The 25,743-nt window shown below is 42.0% G+C and overlaps 2 protein-coding genes across 3 annotated transcripts in view; one reads left to right on the top strand and one right to left on the bottom strand.

Moving 5' to 3' along the window:
- The window catches only part of ALDH3B1 (aldehyde dehydrogenase 3 family member B1), a 29,326-nt gene extending 19,924 nt beyond the window's left edge, over nt 1-9,402 (bottom strand). Inside the window, exon 1 of one of the 2 annotated variants that reach the window (XM_035126030.3) lies at nt 9,256-9,402. In XM_035126030.3, coding sequence (XP_034981921.2) covers nt 9,256-9,265 — 10 coding nt within the window. In that variant the 5' untranslated portion in view covers nt 9,266-9,402. The remainder of the gene's footprint in view (nt 1-9,255) is intronic. The other variant, XM_088663402.1, reaches the window with a different exon arrangement.
- Nucleotides 1-25,743, top strand: part of UNC93B1 (unc-93B1 regulator of TLR signaling) — a 56,552-nt gene that overhangs the window by 6,629 nt on the left and 24,180 nt on the right. Inside the window, exon 2 of the mRNA XM_088663427.1 lies at nt 1,800-1,876. Within this exon, the coding sequence (XP_088519553.1) occupies nt 1,800-1,876 (77 nt within the window). The remainder of the gene's footprint in view (nt 1-1,799; nt 1,877-25,743) is intronic.

Here is a 25,743-nt window from a genome sequence, read left to right as displayed (position 1 = left end):
TTATATAAAAGTCATTCTGTTGAGCGTGTTTGCCCCTTCAAGTGTCTTCTTGAGCACGAATTCCCTTCACACAAAAGTCTGGTACTCCCAAAACAGCTCAAAAAGCAAAGGATACATAAAATGAGCCAATTTCTCTTTCTTTCCCTGCCCACCCTTGCACTGTTGACTCAGGCCCTCTCTGAGCTACATTTCAATTTTACGATTTGGTGAATTCCTGCCTTGCAGTTCATTTCGGCAAGAAATAAGTGTGCCTGTTACAATGTTTACTGGTTGCTAGTGAACATAGGAAACACACAGAATGGTCACCTGGAGGAAGTGCATGCAACGTGTTCAGCCTAGGATGAAGTCCCTTGTATGAGTCGGTATCCTAGGTTAATCAGAGTATTCTGGAATTCATTCCTGGTTTAATTAGAGCTGGCTCATAACTGGGTACTCTCCTCCACTCGCCTGCAGTTGGAGCATGAGGGTTTGGGATTTGGAGCCTGACTCCATGGGCTCTTAAGTGGGGGTTTGAGCTCTGAATTCAGAGACCCCTGCCTTTGACACAGGGGTGTGTGTGTGTGTGTGTGTGTGTGTGTGTGTGTGTGTGTGTTTACTTCTACACATAAAAACTGTAATATGTGAAGGACACTTATTGAAAAACAGTGGGGCCTTAATGACCCCTCAGGAATCTGTTTGTTTATTGGGCTGGCAGTGAGCAATGAGTGTCCTAACTCTGTGTTTAAAACAAGATCACTGTCTGCATAATGTGTCGCAGCTGACTCAGATTTTCTGGCTAGAACTGCCCTAGAACTGGCCGAACTTGTCTTGAGGAAACAAAGCATGAGTATGAAGGAAGTGTCTAACTAGGAGAGACTGGGTCCCTTCCTTGAATCTGAGACTTCTATGATCCATAAATTGATGTAATTGGTCTCATCATTCTGCATTAAAGTAGTGGAGGGAACTCATGCAATAGACTGAGGTCATCTCTTGACTCCCTTCTTCCATTTGCCTATCTCTCATGTGCTGTCACAACAATAACATCATGTCTTCCTTTTCAATATCTACTCTTTCTTTTCTGGATCTCCTGCTAAAGCCTTTGCCCATCCTTCTGGTAGTCTCTCCCCTAGACCAATGTTTTAAATGTTTTTAAACACTGCTTCTGATAACCTGAAAACACGATACAGTGCCATGGGCCTTCTTCCTACTGTATCTTCCTCTAGTTCAGGCATGCCCAACTTGCGGCCCTCTAGATGTTTTGGACTACAATTCCCACCATCCCTGACCACTGGTCCTGTTAGCTAGGGATCATGGGAGTTGTAGGCCAAAACATCTGGAGGGCCGCAAGTTGTGCATGCCTGCTCTAGTTGGTTGTTAATGCATTGGCTAAAACCATGTTTTCCTTCAAATGTTATGACCCTGTCAATTCTCTTCTTAAATCAGGGACAGGGAGCCTGTGGTCCTCCAGATGTTGAACCACAGCTCCCAGCATCCTTGACCACTGATGGTGCTGTCTGGATCTAATGAAAACTGGAATTCAACAACATCTGGAGGGCCAGAGGATCCCCATCTCTGCATTAAACATTTCCCCTTAACAGGTTTTGCATCTAACCTGCCCTCCTTCCTTTGGAAGTTTTCTTTGAACTGATTCACATATTTATCATTATTTACTCCAGTGAAAATGCCTCCTGGTTGCACCTTCATCTGCAGGCATACTGGGGTGGTATACAAATACAAAGAGAAAGAAATATAAGGCTCCAATATGTATGTTCAATCAATAATTCAACTAAATACATGAACTGTCTTCACTGAAATTTCAGGGTGGCTGATTCACACATGGAAGCAAGTAATCACCTGGTGTTAAAAACACATGGAAGGAAGTGCTACAAAACAGATGGTAAGAAGCATAATTAACTTGTGTAATTCATTGCCACAAAACATCATGTTGGCCCTTAGCTTGGATGGCTTTGAAAAGCAACTTCAAAAAAAACCAGGACAAAACAAATTCATGGAGGTCAAGTCTTGTCGATGTTATGTTCACTAAATGGAGCCTTGATGGTTCAAAGATGGTGTAGCTTCTGGTCTGTACCAGTGGCTGGATACAACCTGGTTCTAAACAATGACATCACCTCCATGCTTCTTCTGTGTGAGCTTCCATAGGTGTTTGGTTAGCTGCTGTTGGAAGTAGAGTACTGGAGCAGGTTGACATTAATCTGATCCAGCAAAGCAAGAGTAAACAGGCAATGAATATGCCTGGATGAATTAATGCTACTCCCTGGCCTTCATTTTCAGCATAGTCATTGCTTCCTCTCATGTCATCTGCTGCTAGCCCCCTTAGTGTCCTCCTCATACTGTGCTTTCTGGCATGCTGTTCCCTATGAGTGAAATCCAGTTGCTGCTCTTTGTTGGAATCCAGTGAGCTTGTGCTCACAAATGGACTTTTGATCCTGCAGATTTTTATGCTAATGAAAAAGGGAAACAATTTTGCTGCTGGTGATGATTTGTTCTTCCCCCTTGAGGCCCCAACGTCACCTTCCACCATATTCCGGAGGAAGAAGAAGAAGAAGAAGAAGAAGAAGAAGAAGAAGAAGAAGAAGAAGAAGAAGAAGAAGAGGAAGAAGAGTAGTAGTTTGGATTTGATATCCCGCTTTATCACTACCCTAAGGAGTCTCAAAGTGGCTAACAATCTCCTTTCCCTTCCTCACCCTCAACAGACACTCTGTGAGGTGAGTGGGGCTGAGAGACTTCAAAGAAGTGTGACTGATCCAAGATCACCCAGCAGCTGCATGTGGAGGAGCAGGGAATCGAACCCGGTTCCCCAGATTATGAGTCCACTGCTCTTAACCACTGCACCACACTGGCTCTCACCCAACCCTCTGAGACTAATTTTCAGAGGGCGCTGGGGACTATAGAAGGAGGGGGATAGACAAAAACTGCCTTTCTTTTTCTCCTACCAGAGGCATCCATTCAGTCAAACAAACACAAGGGACATATAGAAAGCTGTCTTGTACTGAGTCCGACCAGTGGTCCATCTAGCTCTGCACTGTCTGTACTGACTGGCAGTGGTTCTTCACTACTGAGTTTTTGTTCAATGGATGGTTGGTTTGTAAAGGAAAAATGGATTTAGATTGTAAAGTTGTTTGTTTTAAAAGAGAAACCACTTGAGGGGAGGGTGGTTCTTGGACACAGGTGACTTTTGGCTAAGCACTCATCCTTCCCATGTAGCTCTTTGAGGTTAGTATGTGTCTGACTCTCATTGCAGTCCTACATCTAGATGTGGCATGGGGAAGAAATCTGATTCAGTTCACATTTAAAGGAGAACTAACCAAATTTGTACTTTCTGAAAAAATGTGAAAGCCGCAACACCAGGTATCCTTTGGAATTCGCAGTTTTCTGAACTTGATGGTGCAGTTTTTCAACCAGGTTTTTTTTTTTACAAAAAAATCATATATTAGGGCAAAGTATGCATAAAAATGAATATATTTATGAAAAGAACAAACAAAATTGCATTATATATGGGGAAATTGCTTGCAAAAGGTGTATATTATTTTAAACTGCTTACAGAGTTGTTAAATGCTAGTTTCAATGTATGTGTTTTTTCCTTAAAATATTGTAAGTCACTTTGAGTTGCTGTGGCAAAACAAGTGACTAATAAATTTAATTAATTAATGTGTATAGAAAAGAAACTCATACTAAAATGCTGACAAATTTTCATGTTATTTTAAAATATGGAGAACCGAATTTAAGATGAGAAACTCAGAAAACTCACATTAACAGATCATCTATCTCTAACCTAGATAGAGGGTTTATCTGTTTTTGAAGCTAAAATTCAGTGATTTTGTGCTGTGATGATGCCTTCAGGCACAAATGTTTCATGCAACTTCTCCAATCAGTTCCCTGCTAAGAATGTCGTCAGGGATATTTATGGAATCACTGACAACTTCATATGACTTGTCACGAATAGGGTCTCCGTGTTTTAGAATTATTATTTCCTTTTAGAAACATTGGTGAATACTCTGTGCAAAATAGTACCGTAGGAAGTGGCAGAGGAAGAAATGGGTCTGCTTGATCAGAGTCTGGAATTATAGGGGAGCCTAATCTACTTAATTTATTTGAGTTCTTTCCTACAGTACTAAGTTTTGCTCAGGGCAGATGGACATGAATGAACCTACGACATCTGAATTAACTTCAATGGGTCTCCTCTGAATATAACTAGTATTGGATGAAACCACTTTTCATGTTGTTATCTGTCACTTTTTACATCATCTAACATAACTTTTCCATGGCTTGAGTTTTCAAACTGCCCATTTTCCCCTATAACTGGGTCTGGTTCTCTCTCTCTCTCTCTCTCTCTCTCTCTCTCTCTCTCTCTCTCTCTCTCTCTCTCTCTCTCTCTCTCTCTCTCTCTCCCTGATGTGGGTGAGTTTGTGCCGATGCATATCTGATAATATATCAAGATTGGTGGTTGCCATGTTATCTGATTTTCTAAGTGCAAATAATGTAGGCTATCAAAGGGCGGGCATAATTCACCGTGCTCCAAATTTCCTCCGGCTCATAGCATTTATGATTAATTACAACTTGTTTTTGGCTCAGCCTTAATGATAGGGAGTGTCTGTGTTTTTATGTATGCTAATCAATTTTGGTGGTTTTTCTTTGTGCAAGGAAGGTTCAGTGTGAAAGGTGGTTTGGAAAAACTTAGGTAAATAAATAAAATGACAACAAGTGAAGCTTCCTCTGAAAATCAAGGGCATTCTGGTTTATACAACCTACATGTCAAAACAGCCTCACCATACAAAACTATTGTAAAGTAGCATAAATAGCATGCATAGTGGTGCAGAGATAATTAAATGAACCGAAGTCATTTTTGGGAAGCATCATCATACCTTTCCTTCTGTAAATGTCTTTACTCAGATTACCTCCTTATGCCTTGTCAGAAGTGACTCAACAGGTTTTCCCCTGTACAGTGCTAGCTTACTGTGCTATTTTGTTCCATTTAGGAGCTAAAATAGTATTCTTTTTTTCACACCATGCTACCTAATAATCTAGCAGGTTGTGGGTGTTGTCTGCAGCCTCGGCGGGGCCATGGCAAATAAAGCTTGTACCTTGGTTCATAGAGCAGTGTGATCCACAAAGCTGGCATTGTACTGTATCTACCTGAGCAGTTCTTGCCACTCTGGTAAAAAATGACACCCCAATTTAAGGCATTCATACTTTCTGTTTTAATTCTGTTCGTATCAGTTCCTATGTCACATTTTTAGTACTGTTCTAGTTATGTCTTCAAATTGTGATTGTATAAAACAATAAATTCATACGTTAAACTCAAGGGTTTTTTTTTAAAAAAAAATAAACTAGTAGAAATGAAACTGTATGGCTACTGTGCAGTTCACATCTGGCTATCTATATAAACATTTATTTAAATTGGGGAGAAGGGTTACATATTGCTATTTTACTATAAACAAAAACAAACCCCAATCAAATCAAATTTTCTGGACAATGCAGTATTTTTTGTAACGGACAGTTTCAGAAACCTTTTTTAAAGCTTAGTCGTACTCCAATATAAAATTGACCTGTTACATAATATGACCTAAGAGTTTACTGACATATGTTGTTGACCAAGTCGGTAAAAACAACAACAACCAGCTGCTTAACTGGAAGCTAGGTATCCAGAATCTAAACATTTCCTTGGAATCAGAAATTGTTTCAAGGTTACCTCAGTACAGTGGTACCTCAGGGTTAAGAACTTAAGTCGTTCTGAAGGTTCGTTCTTAACCTGAAACTGTTCTTAACCTGAGGTACCACTTTAGCTAATGGGGCCTCCTGCTGCCGCCGCACGATTAACTGTTCTCATCCTGAAGCAAAGTTCTTAACCTGAGGTACTATTTCTGGGTTAGCGGAGTCTATAACCTGAAGCGTCGGTAACCCGAGGTACCCCTGTATTGCCAATACGTAAGTACAGAACTGTGTTCTTGTTGCAACAAATGTAATATAGGCATGTATGGAAACTGCCACCATTGACAGCATCCCTTTTAAAATGCATGCAAGTACAGACTCAATCCATTTTAAAAGTATTTTAAACAAAAACAGAGGACTGCAAGAGTATCCTCTAATACAATGGGGTTTCCTCACTGTCTCCCCTCATGTGCCCCCCACAAATATGACTTGGGGGGTCAAGGGAACCCCTAAAGCAGCACATGATGGGGGAGGAGAGGGGAGATTGTTCCACTTGGCAAGCTGACAGAACAACTGGGAAAATGTGATATTGAATTCCTCCCAGAAATTCAACATCTCTGAAAGAAAATGTCAGATACACATCTGCTTTGTAGTTGGGGAACTGTGGCAAGGGCAAAATGTCATGTGATAGCCTTCAGTGTCTTTACTATTTACATCAGGTCTCAAATCTCCCGTGAATTAGCTCAAATTAGCTGTCTTCCACCTTTGCCTTTGCTGGAAATGAAAATACTTCATGTGGTTAATTGGACTTGTCAAACTCAGTTGCTACCATTTGGTTATCTGTTTAAATGTATCTAAACCAGGGGTAGGCAACCTAAGGCCCACGGGCTGGATGCGGCCCAATCGCCTTCTCAATCCGGCCCGTGGATGGTCCGGGAATCAGCGTGTTTTTACATGAGTAGAATGTGCCCTTTTATTTAAAATGCATATCTGGGTTATTTGTGGGGCATAGGAATTCGTTCATATTTCCCCCAAAAAAATATGGTCTGAGGGACGGTGGACCGGGCCATGCCTGAAAAAGTTTGCTGACACCTGATCTACACCCTGCATTTTAGTTACAGAGATTAATAAGACAGATAATATAATTGTATTGTATTCTGATTGTATGTTTTTCTACTGCTGTCGAACCAGACTGTTTCAGAAACAGGGAGCTGTCTGGGAATCCATATAACTTACAGAACCATAGAATTGAAGAGTTGGAAGGGACCCCGAGGGTCATCTAGTCCAACCACCTGCAATGCAATAATCCTGTTCCCAATGTATACAGCGAGCTTTTTGTCAATTTAAGACTACTTCAGGCAAGAGAGGGGCAGGCCAAAGCCCAAACTTCCCCTCCTAAATGTGGCAGGTTGCCACATCCCCTTGCCACACACAATGCTCCTTCACACACCTCTTTCCCTCATAACACCACCCAGGAGGCCAGATTTGGCCAATGGGACTTCAGTTGTCCTCCCTAGTATACAGATTCCATTGAACCTATTATAGCAGGAAGGAGAGACGTATGCCCCCTCCAACATGTTGTTAGACTAAAATTCCCATCATCCTTCATCCTTCAACTGGGGTTAATGGGAGTTGGAGTCCAGCAACACCTGGAGGGCAACAAGTTCTCTGCCTTTGCTGTATGCTTACACACACACTCTCTGTTTTTAGTAAGGAGATCAAATTCTGAAAAAATTCTATAAAACTGCAACATCCTTTGCAGGGAAATACTATTGGGTAGAATCAAAACAAGTGCTAGGAAATTGCTCAGTCACTGCAAGCAATATGTCAGGAATGCTTTGATGGTGTTTCCTGCTTGGCAGGGGGTTGGACTGGATGGCCCTTGTGGTCTCTTCCAACTCTATGATTCTATGATTCTATCTCTGTTTCCCTGATGGGGGAATCTCCCCTATCCTCCCCTTTCACACTATTATCCTGACCCCCCAGATCTGATGTGGGGAAGGAGTGGGGAGAAAATCCCACTGTACTAGTGGCGCTTGTTGTGCTGGTTCTTGCTAGCGCAACTGTTTAGTCAAATCTTGCCTTTAATTTTGATTATACCATTTCCCTGGTAAATACAGGGAGCGGAAGACAGATACTGTAATTACTAGTTCCCTTACCCCAGAAATCGCTGTTCTTGCTCACAGTGGAAGCTTTCCTTCTAACAATGGACTTTTGGTCTGGTTCTAGATTTGTCTTTTTCTGGTAGACAGAGAATAACAGCATTCATCCCTCGTGGGGCTCAAGCAACATTCATCCCAGGAGCCCCAAACGTTTCACAGACAAAGTTTTCCACCGTGTCTTGGATAAAGGAGTCCCAGTGATGTTTTCTGAGGGAGAAGCTAAGGGACATCACAGCAGCAAAATCCATCATGTGACTCAAAGTCGCTGTTGCTCAGTAGATTTTTGAATTTTCCTTTGTTCAAGTAACTTCCATAGCATGAGAATAAAAGCCACTATTAGTGATAGGTTGCCCAGAACCCCTGCATAGCCAGAGGGTTTGAAGAGTGCACTCAATGCTGTGAACTACCATGATCTCTGATAGAGTAGGTTGCTACTTGCCTCAATCCTAATACAGGCCAGACACTTTATTATTTTTAATGTTAATATTTGCCAGTTTATTTTCTTGCAAATTAATTCAAGGGGACTAACATTAAAACCAATTCAAAGCAACAATAAAAACCTACAATTCAAGCAATACATATTAAAAAGCCTAAAAGCACAGCTGAACGAAAAGGTAGGACTACGGGCCCTGCCCCACTAAAAGACACCACAGTGCTATTCTTCAAATTAAGGCCAAAAGGCCAGGAATAGAGAAAAGGGTTTGCTTGGCGCCTAAAACTGGATAAAGATGGTGCCAGATCCCTGGAGAGCGCATTCTACAAGCTGGGAGCCACCACTGAAAAGGCCCTTCAGACTCCCTATATGGCTTTGTAAAAACGGTTGCTAAAATAGCTGTCATTGTCAAATGTCCTGCTGGCCAAACATCTTCAACACTTTCTTAGCTATACAGTTCAGCCAAAGGCACAGGTCACACATCAACATTTCCTTGTGAAGCTTCTTTTCACAATGATCCTATGAGGAAAGCTTCTTATTTCCATTTTACAGATGGAAACCAGAAGCTGAGATACAGCAACATTCGGGGCCTTGCAGTGTCTAGAACACCCACCCCCAAACTTCAGCCCTCCAGATGTTTTGGACTACAATTCCCATCATCCCTGACCACTGGTCCTGTTAGCTAGGGATCATGAGAGTTGTAGGCCAAAACATCTGGAGGGCCACAGTTTGGGGATGCCTGGTCTAGAACCAGGGTTGCACCCTGCGTTTCTCAGATCCGATGCAAGAGCACCAATACGCTATCTGTAGCTTTTCGCTAACTCATTCTGTACACAACATCCCCTCAGGCATTGACAACACTAGGGATGTGCCGATCTGAACATGCAGGCAGAACATGTTGTTATCCTTGCCCTCTCAGCTATCCAATTCCTTGAAGATGGGATGGAACTAGCACCCCCTAGAGGGACAAATCTGGATCTCATCCAACCAACATTCATAGTAGTACTGTACCTCTTTCCATTGCTGCTGCTACTGTTGCTGCAATCCTCAGCCTGTCTTCCTGCTTCTTTATGCTTGGCTGGCTCTGGGTGCTACTGATGGGAGGAAGCCTCAGGACCTTATTTGTTTCTCTGGGAACTATCTTTGACTCAGCGCATTTTTGCTTCTTTGTTTTTCCTGCCCTTCATCTCTAGTGGAGGTGATTGGGTGCTGGCCAAGCCACCTAGCAGCTGATTGGGGCTGGAGGAGAAAGGGGCGGGGCCTCTGCCCAAACCACAAGAATAAGTGGTGCAAAGGATATGACTGGAAGGGTGGGGATAACACATAAAAGGGCACGTGGAGGCTGTGCTGGTCTTATGGAACTGCATGGACACATCCTAGAAGGCAGGAGAATTCACGTGAAGGCAATAGGACCCTAAGTGTAAGAAAGACCCCCTTTCCCTCAGACACTATTGTTTCCTTTGCAGAACAATCCTGAAGGAGGTGACCTGAATGTAAGAGAAGGACATGTCTCTTCTTCTCCCCCCACACAAAGCAAAGTTGGAACGTAGCTTTCTTTGCCCATTTCTCATTGTTGCCCAGGTAATAGTGGTACCCCTTTTGTGGACCTCTGGCCTGGAAGTTACTTTATTTTACTCTCTCTCTCTCTCTATTCCTTGAGATGCATTCTGGAGCAGACACCCCTACTGGCAAGCAGAGATTCTTGGATTATCATCACTGTCATCATTAATTGTTATTTTGAGGCATAAGCCTACACGTTGCACAGGAGCCCTGCCTGCTCTTTGCACACCTGAAAATATTTCATCTGCTAGATGGTGTCATCTCTCAGCACATAATGAGAGTTTTGGTCTTAATCTGCTTGAAGAGGACTCTTAATGAGCATCCTGTGCTGCAGGCAACAGGCAGGGCTGGAAACCCTGTGACACTTTTGCTGTATACTTAGAAACCACAATAATCTTATCGTGGCTGATTCAGGTATATGTGGCACTTGGACAGCACATGATGGGTATGGTGTCTCAGTTCTGGAATGCCTGGAAAAAAGCAGGGTCACGCTTTCCAGATAATCTGAAGTCACTACAGAACAGTGTATTCCTGTGACTGGGGTGTAAGGAATCAATGTATTTCCATGGCTGTTCTTTTCATTCATTTTAGTACAGCTCCAATCCATCTTCCTCCCCAAGAAAACTTCATTCTTATTATAAGATTAAGCAGCAGTATCTTATAGAATGTTTTTCCTGCACATCAATACATGTGTGCATATTACAGGTTTCAGACGCACCATACATGTAAAACCCATTAAAAACACATTTCTCTTCCAAAGAATCCTGGGAACTGTAGTTTACCCCTCAAAGGGCTATAGTTCCTAGAATGCTTGTGAGAGGGGAGAATGTGGATTAAATGTATGATGTGTACACAGCAATAGAACAGCTTCCCAAGACCACTCTGTTTCTTGCCCTTAGCCACTGAAAATTCAAAAAAAATATTCAACTCCTCTCTGTGGAAAAGTTAGGAATCCCCTAGAGGAATATTTCTAAAATATAATGACATTGAAGAGTGGGGACAGGACACATTCCCTCCATCTGCGGTTCATTTCTCCTTATCTTTAGCAATTTCCAATTCATTGTTAAAAATTTCTTACAATTTCAAATCTCTCATGCGTCTGTTTATATTCACATAATTCCTAAATCCACAGTTTCTATACACTTCTAAATCTAATCTTAATATACAATTTTAGCATATTTTTTAAAGTAGATTTTAAAGTCTTTCCACTCTTCCTCAGTCGCTTCTTCTCCTCGGTCGCGAATTCTCCCGGTCATCTCAGCCAGTTCCATATACTCCATCATCTTCATTTGCCAATCGTCCACTGTCGGTAATTCATGAGTCTTCCAGTTCTTGGCCAGTAACACTCTTGCCGCCGTTGTGGCATACATGAAAAAATTAACATTTTTCTTAGGAATCTCTTTCCCAACTATACCAAATAGAAAGGATTCTGGTTTCTTAGTGAATGTATTTTTCAACACTCTCTTCAGTTCATTATAAATCTTCTCCCAGAAATCCCTTACTAGTGGGCAAGTCCACCACATATGATAAAAAGATCCTTCCTCTTTCTTGCATTTCCAACATTTGTTATCTTGGTTATGATACATTTTAGCTAATTTTACTGGTATAAGATACTATCTATACATCATTTTCATTATATTTTCTCTTAAAAGACTACACGCAGTAAATTTTAAATTCTGTTTCCACAATTTTTCCCAATCCTCCATCAAAATATTATGTCCAACATCCTTTGCCCACAGTATCATAACATTCTTTGTTTGTTCATCTTTCGTATGCCACTCAAGCAATAACTTATACATTCTGGAAAGTATTTTTGTTTTTGGTTCCAACAATTCTGTTTCCAACTTTGACTTCTCTAATTGAAAACCAATTTTCAATCTTTTATGTGCTTTAGCCTCCAAAGGTGAAATCCATTTAGGTGTTTTTCTTTCTAATAAATCTTTATATCAAGTCCATACATTATACAATGACTTTCTAATTATATGGTTCTTAAAGCCTTCACCTTATCATACCACAAGTAAGCATGCCAGCCAAATGCATTATTATATCCTTCCAAATCGAATAGATCAGTATTTCATTCCAAAATGATCCTTAGCCAACTAAGCAGCCTAGCCTGTACATGCTTATCAGGGAGCAAATGCTTTCAAATTTCAAAACACTGACTCAGACCAGCTTATTGCTTTCTGTGTAATAGGTCCCTTGAGTCAACTGACTACTGTTTAAATAAAAGTGGTCTTTTTTAGGTGGGTCAGAATGCACCACTGGGTCAATGCCTGATCTACAGTGGGTCACAACTGCAACACTACTAGTATAACAGCATATGGTAAAGAAAGAAAGAAAAACATTGGTCTCCAAATACATTTTTGGGTTGAAAATGGTTCCCAGACCTGAAAAGGCAGAAGACTGCTGCACTCACCAGACAGCCTACATAGCTTTTCTATAACAGCAGGGTATGTATTCAGTGCCTTGGATGATTTATGATGTCCTGCAGTACTGGCAGAAATAAAGGCATTAAAAGCTGCTTTTGTAGCCTTAGCGGGTTATTGTTGATTAAACAATCTTGAAAGGCAAGGTTCAAATTATGGTTACTGAAGTGGGTTTAATTATGGTTTATGAAGTACACATGTTGCACATTTCCTTCAAGTACATTTCCTTTTTACTACAGGCAATGGGAAAAAGATGTGAACTGCATTTTATCAACAGGGTTGCCAGACTCAACAGTGGACAGGACTTCTGTGCCTTTAATTGCCCTGCTCTCTTTTGAGTCTGGAAACCTTAAAGAGAAACCAGCAGACCCTTTGCTTGGAAATTAAACAAAGGGTCTGCTGGTTTCTCTTTAAGGTTTCCAGACTCAAAAGAGAGCAGGGCAATTAAAGGCACAGAAGTCCTGTCCACTATTGAGTCTGGAAACCCTATTTATCAATCTGTTTTAGAGATTATGTCCCAGCTTTTTTCACAGCAGCTCAAAACAGCTTAAAGCAATTGGCCTCAGTCAGTATTTTATTACTGTAAATGATTCATAAAAATTCACAAGCAGACAAGAAATAAAGCTATCGCCCTATAAAAATTAAAATACAATTTAAACTTTGTATCCAATAAACAAAGAGTGGCAAGCAGCTTGATCTGTTGCTCTCAGCAAGATGATGATGATGAGTCCTTTATTATTATCAGAATTATAGCTTAACCTTCACTAGAAGGTTCCAGGGCAGGATACAGCATTAAATATGGCCACTGCTGTGCTGCCTGTTGTTTATCTGTGTACCCACAAATGCACACCTCAACACTGGGCTTGGAAAATTCAGGACCATAGCAAAAATGGGCTTTGCAAACTACACAGTATTGACTCTCCTCTCCATCGAGGAGCAGCAGTGAAAGAATGCAAGCAACTTACAGGTCTCTGTTGTGTTTCTCTTTCCATGGTCAATTCCAGACCACCTGCTTACTGAGCATTCATCCTTCATTGATGGCAGGGTAATTAGATTATGTCGGCTGTTTAATGAGGTTAGGGAGGTTAGATGGTGTTGCACCAGATGATGTTGCATCAAAAACAAGTGTTATCCCATACTTTCCAGTGCATTTTCCTGTCCTTATTACACACAAAAAATCAGTATTATGGGGAAGTGAGTTTGCTGTGCAAGACCTCCCCATCAACTGCAATTGTGTAACATCTGAGTAGTCTTTCTTTAAGCAAATCAGGATGAATGCTGAATAAATATGCCTTTTGGAGGAGCCCAAAGATGTGGATGAAACAGCAGGATGTGCATTGAGAAATAATGTGACCCAGTGGGAAGCCAATTGCAGTGTTACAAAACAGCAATAACTGGGTAGCATCAAGAACTCTCAGGCTGGGAGATTCGGAGGTTTAATTTGAAATTAAGCTAGCTTGTTTGTGTCTGTGGTATCTTCTCTCTCTCTTACATCATGGAGGTTGGCTTTTATTATGGGTGGATGTTTTGTATTTTATTAATATTATTGCTACAAGCATATCTTGGGATTGGGTAGAACAATAAACTTAAGAACTGGACTTTGTAGAATGTAAAACTGGGCTGGCCAAGTGTGCTATTCTCATGCTGCTTTATGGAACAATAATAATAGCTGCTCAGGGTATTGGGCATTGGAGAGAATTTCACCATGAACCTCTTACTTTTTCTGTGGCACTTAATGCATTTTATTTGTTCACAAACTTTATGGTTTAGGCCCTTTGCAGCCTTTCTCAGTAGTGGTGCCCGCCCTTTGGAATGCCCTCCTATCAAATGACAAACAGATAAACAACTAAAAAAACTTTCTGAAAACACCTGAACACCTGTATCAGGAAGTCTTAAGTGTTTGAAGTTTGCTGTGTTTTTATTATGTTGGAAGCCACACAACCCAGCCAGATGGGTGGGGTATAAATAATAAAATTATCATTCATTTCTTTTTACAGAAGTTCTCTGTAGAGAAAATTTATACCACTGCCACCAAAGAAAGGTTATGTGATTCTTGTAACTCAGGAGTTCTGAAGCTCATTGAGGAAATGCCACATATCATGTATGCATGATGAGTAAAGGGATATAAATATAGATGCATAAACATCCTGTCCCTAGTCACACCCCTTCAAGGAAGTCCACCTCATGCTATCCATAGTGCATTTCTGCACTGAGGTAATAACACAGCAGGGTCTGCTCCATACCTTTGCCCCTTCAGGTCTGTGGACTAACTGCACATTTCATGCAAACATGAGGTGCTAAGCCTTGATGGTCACCTCAAGACTGCCAGTATTTTGCATGACTCATTCGAAGGCAAGACTTTAGCGGGGCCTCCTAACTGGAGTTTAAAGCAGGTGTATTCTGAAAGATGTTCTCGACAAAAGATTAATGCATTCGTGCTGGATTTATTCCACTTTAGCAGTTGTTTTATGATGCTTCCCCAATGCTAACACATTATTGCCATCTGGACAGGATATAGTGCAACAAAAGCAGGACAGTAATAAGTCATAACATTTGTGGTATAAAAAGTTACTGGATTTCAGTTTATGCACTGATTGAAGATGAAGCAGAGTTGCTAAACCCAAACCTTTGCAGCTGCAAACAGTACTGAAAATGGAATAATCAGTGCTATTTTTCCAAAAAAAGAGGCGCTGAAACTCACCATCAACACCTCCCTTGTTCTCTTAGAATGGCAATGGCACCCACCTGATGGGTGTTAGAGCTGAGTTCCAGTGTGTTCCGGCTGAAAAAAAAAGCCCTGGGAATAATTATGACATAAGGATCTCTAAAGTGGAATAAGGCACTCTGTCACACTAACACAACAAATCCCCCCTTAAAAATGTTGTTTGTTTGTTTGTTTGTTTATTAAATTTATATCCCACCCTTCCTCCCAAAGGAGTCCAGGGCTTTTTGCAGTTAGGAAACTGACAGGGAAACATGGGATAAACAAATGATTAAGAGAAAGGCTTGTAAACACTATGCAAGTGAATCAAATATATTGGAAGGACAATTGACTTTATTTTCTAGAGATCAGTCCATACCATAAAGCATATCTTTTAACTAGGGACTGAACTCACAGTAATTTTTGCATTAATTTGTTTTCAGAATTACCTTGCACAAAATCTGCTCATAAAGTACCGTAACTTGGTTTACAAAATGCCTTTTAAGTTGACATTGTGTTCTGCAAACCGATGCAAGTTGTTTTTATTCCTTTTCTGTTCCAACTTTTGCAACTGTTTGTTGCAACTTCAGGTCTACGGATGTTAATAGTTGGCTGCCATCTCCTTAGGTTAATTTGTGCCCCCAGGGTCTTGCACAGTCTTTGTTCTTTTCCGAGCAAAGCTTTTTCATCACCCCACACTTCCCTCAGTAATAACACCTTCTTGCAATTTGCTTTCTCCTGCATGAAAAATGGGTTGGCTCACTCAGCTTGAAATAATTCCTTCTTGTAGTCTTTAAGCAACCATGATAGTTCCCCTGCTTTTTTGTCCATTTGACTTGTCTTCATACCACATACGTTGATCCTCATTTATGTTAGGGGGGTTTTGTGGGGGGGGGGAGAGATTAAATTATTTTATGAACATGTGGTAAAGCAGGTAAAGGATTTCACAGTATAAAAAGAATGCTTCTACGTATGTCTGAAAAGAAAGCTGTAAACAAAAGTGGGGTTGCAGTTATAGACTATGGGAGTTTACATGTGAAGGCAGCACTGTACAGGGAGGTGACTGGGGTAAAATTATTATATTTATTTACTTACTTACTATGACACTAATAGTAGCAGTCACTTCATATCTAGTCTGTATTTGCACAGTACTAGTTTTGGCTTTTGCAGTGTGTTTTTTTCCTAGAAAAAATATGTGCCAGTACTTACCATGCTACAGTAAGTGCCATACTTTTAAACAACAAAAACAAACAAAAGGTGCTGGTACTGTGTACCATTGAGTACCCCCCCTTTAAAAAGCACTGGACTTTTGTCATAAATTGCTTAAAAATACAGGTGCTGCTAACACAGTGGTTTGACTTAACCCCAGGAGGTCCACGGGTGCCAACAACAAGATGGCTGAAACGCAGAACAGCTATTTAATAATAATAATAATAATAATAATAATAATAATAATAATAATAATAATAATATATTATTTATACCCCGCCCATCTGGCCGGGTTCCCCCAGCCACTCTGGGCGGCTTCCAACAAAACATTAAAATACAGAAATCCATCAAACATTAAAAGCTTCCCTAAACAGGGCTGTAAGTATTTTTAAAAAAACACATGGGGCTCAGAAATTGCTACAGACATTTGCAAATCTGTTAAAGCCCCACTTGTGCAAAAGTCAAGCATTTCCCTCCTGTTAACATGTACAAACGAGTGACAGGTTTCTTTTTCTATGGATAACACAGCATTGATAATTTTAGAGATGACTTACGCAAAACCTCTTTTTGGATGGGTGTTGCTGGGAAGGGGGGGGGGGAAGGAAGGATCTATACCACCCTTAGTTAGAGCAACTAGAGAAATGTGCTGTGTAGTTTTAGCTTCTGCTATATTACTTTTGTCTTTACTGTGTTGCTTTGGTTTTGATTCTTCGTTTTAATATTGTATGGCTGTTTTTGTGGATGCTACCATGAAATCCATGTGTGGATGAAGGTGTGGTCTAAAAAATTTAAGATATACATACCTATATTAAAAAAAGGAGGAGGAGCTGACTCATGAGGGCTCATCCCAACTTTGGTTTAGGTAATTGCTGAGGGCATGGTGAGAGCCAATGGCCCCACGATCTTACACACACACAGCATCTCTTAAAGGTTTGTTCATGACCGTAACCATATAGATGCTATCGAGCATGACTCAGTACATAACCTGGGAAAGCTAAGTCACCTGAAAGAAAGAAGCTACTGGTGTTTGGCTCAGTGTACGCTTGGGTTTAGCCTCTACCCATGGATTAAAATCATTAATCATTGGCCAGCTTTGAATTGTTCAAAGTGTTTTTCTGACTCTTATCGCTTCCAACCTCACAACAAGGCCATTATTATTCCTGTTTTGCACCCTGTACATCATAGGTGGCCAGTGTGGTGCACATGTGCCCACAAATGCCTTCCCTGAAACCAACAGGGACAATCTTTCCGTTGAAATTAGGCTTGGATAAACCCTCCTTTGGCCAAAGGATTTTTTTAAACAAATCAAGCCTAATTATGGCGCAGGAGCAATTTCAGGTTGGGAGGAAACATCTGGGGTGGGGATGCCCATGACATTTTCTCTGGTTTGAGGTGGATGATCCCCAATTTATGTGAAACTCATTGGCATCAATATTTGTTCTTCCTCCCCGCTGCTTTTGTAATCCAGTGCTGCAGTGTGGGAAGAAACTGACATCTGTGAGAGCTTGCATGTGGGAAGAGGCACTTACCTTTCCCTAAAGGGTGTTTTTTTTCTGTCAAAATCAGACACCCCAACTAAGGGCCATCTGTTTATTCAGCATTCCTCCTGATTTTGTGTCACAAACCTTATGGTTAGACTATGTCCAGTCTTAACTGAGCTTTCGTTTTGATTTATTTGTGGGAAGATAACATGACAATGAACATCTTTTTCTGAATTAATCCTTATTCGCTTGAGCAGTGGTTCTATTCTTGTTTTGTTTGTTTGTTTGATACATCTTCCCACTGTTCATTCATTCACCCCATATTTTTCACCCCAACTGCAAAAAGTCTCTCTTTTTTCCAGAAAAGAAGATTTGCTGTGCTAAGGTGAAATAGTGTTTTAATTCACTTCTATTGCACCAGTGGCATAGCTACCTACTTGGGCACCCAGGGGCGGGGCAAGCTGTTCATGGGGGCGGGGTGAGCCGGGCAGGGCACTCTGGGCAGAGGCTGCATGCAGTCTGCCCACCGCCTCCCCGTCTCAGCCACCCTCCAGCTGAGGGGGAGGCAGTGGGCTGACACGAACCCCACACTGCCTGAAAAGGCAGTGTGGTGGCTGCAGGCACCCGAACCACTGTGCCACTCCCAGGAGAGATGGATGCATGGCTTAGGTGCGCTGCAGGCCCTATGGTAAGTGCCTCCCCCCTGGGTGAGTGGTGCCCAGTGTGCCCGCCCCCAGCCACACTGCTTTATTGCACAAACCTAAATGTGTACTCTGCACTTGAATCCACCCTACAGAATGGTGATAGACGGGAAGCACTGTCAGTAGGAAAAGAAATATGCTCTCTTCCTTGTTTCTTCCCAAGATACTGTTTCTGGTGCCCAGGCTGGCATCAAAATATTTGGAGGCAAAAAATGGGGGGGGGGGCAAAATAGATGTGGCTGCTCCATCAGAACCTAAGTGGAGGAGATGTAGAACATTTGTATTCTTGTTTGACAGCTGGAATTCCAGACACAACCCCCTTGATAATGGAAGAATCTCTACCCCCTCAGTAAGGATAGAGGAGAAATTCAGTTCAGATTGCATTTAAAGGCAAATCTATCAAATTCAAAATAGTATGGGAACTGAAGCACAGGCGCCCTTCAAAATTTAACTTTATCTGAATTTACAAAAATGCATTATATTATGAGAGAGTTTGCATAAAAAATAATCTGATCATTTACATTGCTTGCAAGAATGCATTATGCTAGGGGGAATTGCTTACCAACCTGTGCACATAATCTCAAAACTGCATCTAAAAATTGATTTATTAGGATAATTTCACACTAAAATTAAGATGAATTTTCATGAAGATTTTTTTTAAAATGCCAAAACTTCAGAAATGTGAAGAACTGGATTTAAGATTGGGGGGGGGGGACAAAAAACCTGAAAATTTGAATTTACATATCCTTCACCCTTACCCTCGGTAGTGATTCCTGTATCCTGGGCTAAACTGTGGCAAGGTCTGGCTTGAATTAAATTTGCCTTGGTTGCAATAATGTATCTGTGTAAGCTACATGAGAATATTTGGTTAGGTAGGGGGGATCAGTGAATGAGAGCTCTGTGTGTGTGTGTGTGTGTGTGTGTGTGTGTGTGTGTACGCACAGGCGTGCACACACAATCTTTTTTGTGCTTTGGTGAAATGAACATGCAAATAAATATCCAGGGAGTTGGGTCTGACAGGGGCCAGGGAGTGAGAAGGAAGTTCTGAATGCTGGAAAGCAAAGAAACTCCAGGAGATCCTGTGCAGTTTAACATACCACATCCCTTTGCTAAAATTTGTCGGCTGGCTACACCACATTCTCTGAGCAGATGATTTACTACTCATGTGATGATTAATGCAAGTTATTCTGATGCTCTCATTTGTCCTCATTGTGAATAATTAAGTCTTTATATTTAATGCTTAGTCCTTATTCTTGCTGTGGACGTCTTACTGATGTCATGGAGCTTGCTACAGTTTAAGTGACATATGGGCCCTGGACCATCATTCCATCCTAATGCAAATATTTCTCTCTCTTAGGTATCCCAAGTTCAGTTTAATAATAATAATAATAATAATAATAATTTATTTTATTTATACCACGCCCATCTGGCTGGGTTTCCAACAGAAAAATAAAATACCGTAATCTATTAAAAGCCTCCCTTCAGGCTGCCTTCAGTTATCAGAGTGCTCTTGAAGATCCTTTAGAAAGCTCTGCTATGTTTGCTTTTCCATTCCATTCGGCACCTCTTTCATATATTTTCTTTTTATTATAATAATGACAAAGTAAATAATGATTCATTGTCCTTTCAGAACACTCAGAATCTGCTGCCTGGAGCAGCAAACTCACTTGATCTAATTCAGGGGTAGGGAACCTCAGGCCAGATGCGGCCCAATCGCCTTCTCAATCCAGCCCAGGAATCAGCGTGTTTTTACATGAGTAGAATATGTCCTTTTGCGTATTTAAAATGCATCTCTGGATTATTTGTGGGGCATAGGAATGTGTTCATTCTTTTCCCCCCCAAAATATAGTCTGGCCCACCACATGGTCTGAGGGACGGTGGACCAGCCCACGGCTGAAAAAGGTTGCTGACCCCTGATCTAAATGGTAGGGGCCCCTTTCCCTCCATGCTCCTCATTTTTCTCAACTTTTCCTTGCACACAGATCACCCCCCCATTTCCATGCTTTATCCTCTCTTCTATGGCGCAGCCGCTTCTGCATTATCACCTTCGCCCCTTTCCCCCAACTTTCTGTTGCACACAGACCCCCCCATTTTATTCCACCTCTGTCCTATTCTGCAGCCCCCTCTGCACAAACACACCATACTGATACATCCTACTGTATCTTAAAGTTGAATAGAATCTTAAGGAGCAAGCCTGTCAACTTATTCAGTTAGAGAATGTTAAGTTCAGCTGATGGATGTTGTATATACAGTACATGAGTGTTTGCTTGTAAAAGTATATATTCTGAAGTCTGAAACTGAATCTAGAACTTCATGTTGAAGACAACATAGGGTACCAGGAGTGAAATACATGATTGTGGGATGGTACTATAGAATATGGGGACGACAGAGGACAAGATGGTTGGACAGTGTTCTCGAAGCTACGAACATGAGTTTGACCAAACTGCGGGAGGCAGTGCAAGACAGGAGTGCCTGGCGTGCTATGGTCCATGGGGTCACGAAGAGTCGGACACGACTAAATGACTAAACAACAACAACAACTATAGAATATTTGGGGTCTTGGCATGCTTTACCTCTCTCACATGAGGCAACTGAGGAATGGGAGAGGCAGAAGTTTAAAACAGCCAATTGTTTCCTTTCAGTATCACTCCCTTCTCATTGTAATCAAATAACAGCAGAAGTTTGAATAAAGCAGGGATGGAGGAGCACTGAAATGAAAACTGTGGTTTTAAACAATGACAGAGTTTTGAAAAAAGCAGGGATAGAGGAACACCGAGTTGTTGTTGTTGTTTAAAAAACAAAAACAAACCAGTTTTAACAGGGAGAAATAGCAGAGGTGGATACAGTACAGAACCTAACATCAAAAAGCTAACATAACAAAGCCTTTCCAAACTCCCGTTTTACTGCACACGAATCTTGTTTTAAACTGCCACTCCCCATGTCAGTGTTTCCCACTGCTCACTCTACACAAACCTGTTCTATTGTTTAAAATAACATTGCCCTGGGTTCCTCCATCCCCCTTTTTCTTTGCTTGATATTTATTTTCAAATATAAAAATACAGATTTTAGAACCAAAGGTACAAATATGCAGTCCCTTTAGACACAGTACATTTCAAGTGTGACCCATCTTGAAACTGGTGGGCTAAAGGAACACACCCGCCCCCTCAAAAGAGAAATAGTGGGCAATTACATATGTGATCCATAATACAAAGAAAAGCATCTAATCAGGTGAAATGAGAACCTGAAATAAACAGTACACTCACTCAGTGTTTTTGCATGAAACTCCATCCCTGCTTTATTCAAACCTCTACTGCCTGGGTAAGCAAACTAAGGCCCGGGGGCCGGATCCGGCCCAATCGTCTTCTAAATCTGGCCCACGGACGGTCCGGGAATCAGCGTGTTTTTACATGAGTCGAATGTATCCTTTTATTTAAAACTACATTTCTGCTTTTTGTGCCCCCCCCGCCCACTTCTCGCTCCCATGCCATGGCTACTGGTGTTGCACAACCTGCCTTCTCTTTTGCTCCCCTACCCCCATCCTCAAATTTCTTGTAAATCCAGGATTGTGATGCAGCACTACATTAATATTGTGAGGTTCAGGGTGGGGGAGTCAACTTTGTCAGCTTGATGCCCAGAATATGTCTTTGAGTACAACTTCCACCATCTCCAGCCACCATCTCCAGCTGTGTTGGATGGGCCTGATGGGAGTTGTAGTTCACAAAGACAAAGGTAAGGGTTGCACATGCACATCACCCCCATGTTCACTGCCATCTGCAAGGACATGGAAGAAATGTGGTGTAGTGGTTAAGAGCAGTAGACTCGTAATCTGGTGAACCGGGTTTGCATCCCCGCTCCTCCACGTGCAGCTGCTGGGTGACCTTGGGCTAGTCACACTTCTCTGAAGTCTCTCAGCCTCACTCACCTCACAGAGTGTTTGTTTTGGGGGAGGAAGGGAAAGGAGAATGTTAGCCGCTTTGAGACTCCTTAAAGGTAAAGGGACCCCCGACTATTAGGTCCAGTCATGACTGACTCTGGGGTTGCGACGCTCATCTCGCTCTATTGGCCAAGGGAGCCGGCGTACAGCTTCCAGGTCATGTGGCCAGCATGACAAAGCCGCTTCTGGCGAACCAGAGCAGCACATGGAAACGCCATTTACCTTCTAGTGCAGGGGTCTGCAACCTGCGGCTCCGGAGCCGCATGTGGCTCTTTTACACCTTTGCTGCGGCTCCGGAGCGGATACGAGGGGAGGAGGCGTCCGAGCCATGCGCCGCCTGAGCCATGTGGCGGCACCCACCATGCCCGCCAGACACTTGCGCGGTGCCCACCGCCGCCGGAGCACACAGCTGCGGCGGCGCGCTGTGCGCCTGCGCCCCACACAGCGCCCGCCGGAGTCCACAACTCCTCTGTGCACGTGCGCTGTGCAAAAAGGACGCAAGGTGACGTTAGCAGCCCGGGGAGCGTGGTCGGCCCCCTCCCTGCATCAGCCCCTCCCCGCCGCATTTCTGCAGCCAATAGGCTCACGGGTGGCGGGGGCAGAGTTATTTATTTTTTAAAACGGGCGCGCTTCTTCCCGCCCAGCAGCAGAAAAGGCTTGCGGGCTCGGAGCACGTGTTTGCTGCTGCTGCTGCTGCTCCTGCCTGCGGCCTGCCTGTGGCCTCCTGCCGGCCTGGTCAGGAGATTGAGGTAGATGTATTAATCAATGGGTTGATTCAATATGAGGAAATTTTATAAGTTCACTTGATGGGAGCAACACACATGAAACCATACAGGTGTCCTAATAAGGGAGTCAGAGTTTTGCCCATTCCCAGTAAACAAGGCAGCCCAAACTCATAAGGCAGTGGTTGCTGGTGCCCATTCCCAGTACAGTGGAACCTCGGTTTATGAACACCTCGGTTTATGAATTTTCGGTTTACGAACGCCGCAGACCCCTCTGGAACGGATTAATTCATTTTCCATTACTTTCAATGGGAAAGTTCGCTTCAGTTTATGAACGCTTCAGTTTATGAACAGACTTCCGGAACCAATTACACCCATGCTTCGGGTTAAGTACGCTTCAGTTTAAGTACTCCGCGGACCCATCTGGAACGGATTAATCCACTTTCCATTACTTTCCATGGGAAAGTTCGCTTCAGTTTATGAACGCTTCAGTTTATAAACAGACTTCCGGAACCAATTGTGTTCATAAACCGAGGTACCACTGTAATCAAGGCAGCCCAAACTCATAAGGCAGTGGTTGCTGGTGCCCATTCCCAGTCATAGCTGCCAAGTTTTCCCTTTTCTCACGAGGAAGCCTATTCAGCATAAGGGAATTTCCCTTAAAAAAAGGGAGAACTTGGCAGCTATGTTCCCAGTAATCAAGGCAGCCCAAACTCAAAGTTATTTTTATAATGACGAGGATGACATTGGACCCTCATTATTAATTATTATTTACATCAGGCACTGATTATGATTTATGGTACACTGGGGCCCTGAATAATTTTCTATGGCATTTTGGGGCATTGATTATTGGGCATAGCAAATTTTGCTATGGGGCCCTCTGATTTCTAATTATGTCCCTGTTTTGCAGCTCCCAGTTTATTTTTTTTCTTCGGAAACGGGTCCAAGTGGCTCTTTTTGTCTTAAAGGTTGCAGACCCCTGTTCTAGTGATAAAGCGGGATATCGAATCCAAACTCCTCCTCCTCCTCCTCCTCCTCCTCCTCCTCCTCCTCCTCCTCTTCTTCTTCTTCTTCTTCTTCTTCTTCTTCTTCTTCTTCTTCTTCACGATAACTTCTCCCCATCCCACCCCCTCAAGATCCTTTTGGCAATGATGAAGAACTGTCCATTTGCAATTAATCACACCACTGCGATCACAAGGAAAAAGTCCACTTGTATCCCTTATGAATGATCACTGGTCTCCACTTTGTGTGATACATACTCACTTATATACTTTTACTTGGAAAAGATGCCTTGTGAGTGTGGTGGGTGGGCAATGCTAAATTCAAATCTGAGCTCTAATAGTTTTATGTTTCAGTTTCTGTGATGTCTGATCCTGGAATAAACTACAGTATGCTGAATTTTACTTCCACACCACTTTCTTGTTATCCTAGCCCCTTTGCTCTCTTGTAGTTCACAGGATCTTCACTGTTTCAATTCCAACATTCTGTCAATGACACATGCATCATGTGTTGAGATGCATTCCATGACATCACAGCTATTCAGCCCATGGTAGGGGACTTACAGGAGAGATGAAACAGCCACGTTTCAGCCATTTAACCACTGTTGTTGCCATCACCATGAGTAAAAATTGCCATCATACGAATTTCTGTTGGTTTGTAGCTTTGCAGCAGTCCTTCCCCCTGGCACCACCTTGTCACCTAACCTATCCTAAAAAACTTTCACATTCAGTAGCAGTGGAAATGTACAACAGCTTCTGTGTCAAATAGCTGAGTAAGTGCTGGCTGCCAATTACAATAAACATTAATATGCAGTAGTCATAGACTGATGCATGTTAATCCACACCCACCTGAAGACATTACCATAATTCTGCACTTACAGAGCACTATTATCAGGTTGCCAATTCCGGCAATTGTATAGTGACTCATGACCAGAGAAGTTTTAGTAGCGCCTTTAAAATACCTACCATTCCACCACCTGGAAAACTTAGAAGAGGTCAATCTAAAGACTGAGTCATCAACAGACCACTTCAGCTACCAAGTATGGGGTTTTCAGACTAACCATAAAAAGTAAATAAATAAGATGTATTTTTTTAATTCTCTCCCTCCCCCCAGTTTAAATAATTTATTGGAATTAATAGATAACATACAGAATATACCAAGATGAAAACAATCATATACTAATAATCTTAAATATGTTTACAAAAATTGAATTTAAATTAAATTTATGCAATCTCTTTTTTCCTATCTTTTTGCTAACATAGAATAGACTTCATATCATTTCCTGATGCATGTAACCTTCCTGGTGATAAATGTACTTATCATTATTACCTTATTCTTTCTGTATTTTCAAATACTTTCCTACAACAATTTGCACCTTTTTGCTTGTTTCTTAACAGTTCGTTTAGACAAGGGTCATTCAAATGCTGCCTGAAATATTGTACCGCTGTTATTATTCTGTAGATATCTCTTATACGTATCCCATTTTTTAATAAATGATTGTCTTGTATTACCTCTTAGGCAAGGGATGCAGGTGGTGCTGTGGGTTAAACCACAGAGCCTAGGGCTTGCCGATCAGAAGGTCAGCAGCACCCCTGCGATGGGGTGAGCTCCTGTTGCTCGGTCCCAGTTCCTGCCAACCTAACAGGTCGAAAGTCAAAGTGCAAGTAGATAAATAGGTACCGCTCTGGTGGGAAGGTAAACGGCATTTCCGTGCGCTGCTCTGGTTCGCCATAAGCGGCTTAGTCATGCTGGCCACATGACCCAGA

The sequence above is a fragment of the Zootoca vivipara genome, chromosome 1, assembly GCF_965207765.1.
Source record: "Zootoca vivipara chromosome 1, rZooViv2.hap1.1, whole genome shotgun sequence".
Taxonomy (NCBI): domain Eukaryota; kingdom Metazoa; phylum Chordata; class Lepidosauria; order Squamata; family Lacertidae; genus Zootoca; species Zootoca vivipara.
Note: the sequence above shows the minus strand (reverse complement) of the source record. Positions and strands in the feature narration are given on the sequence as shown.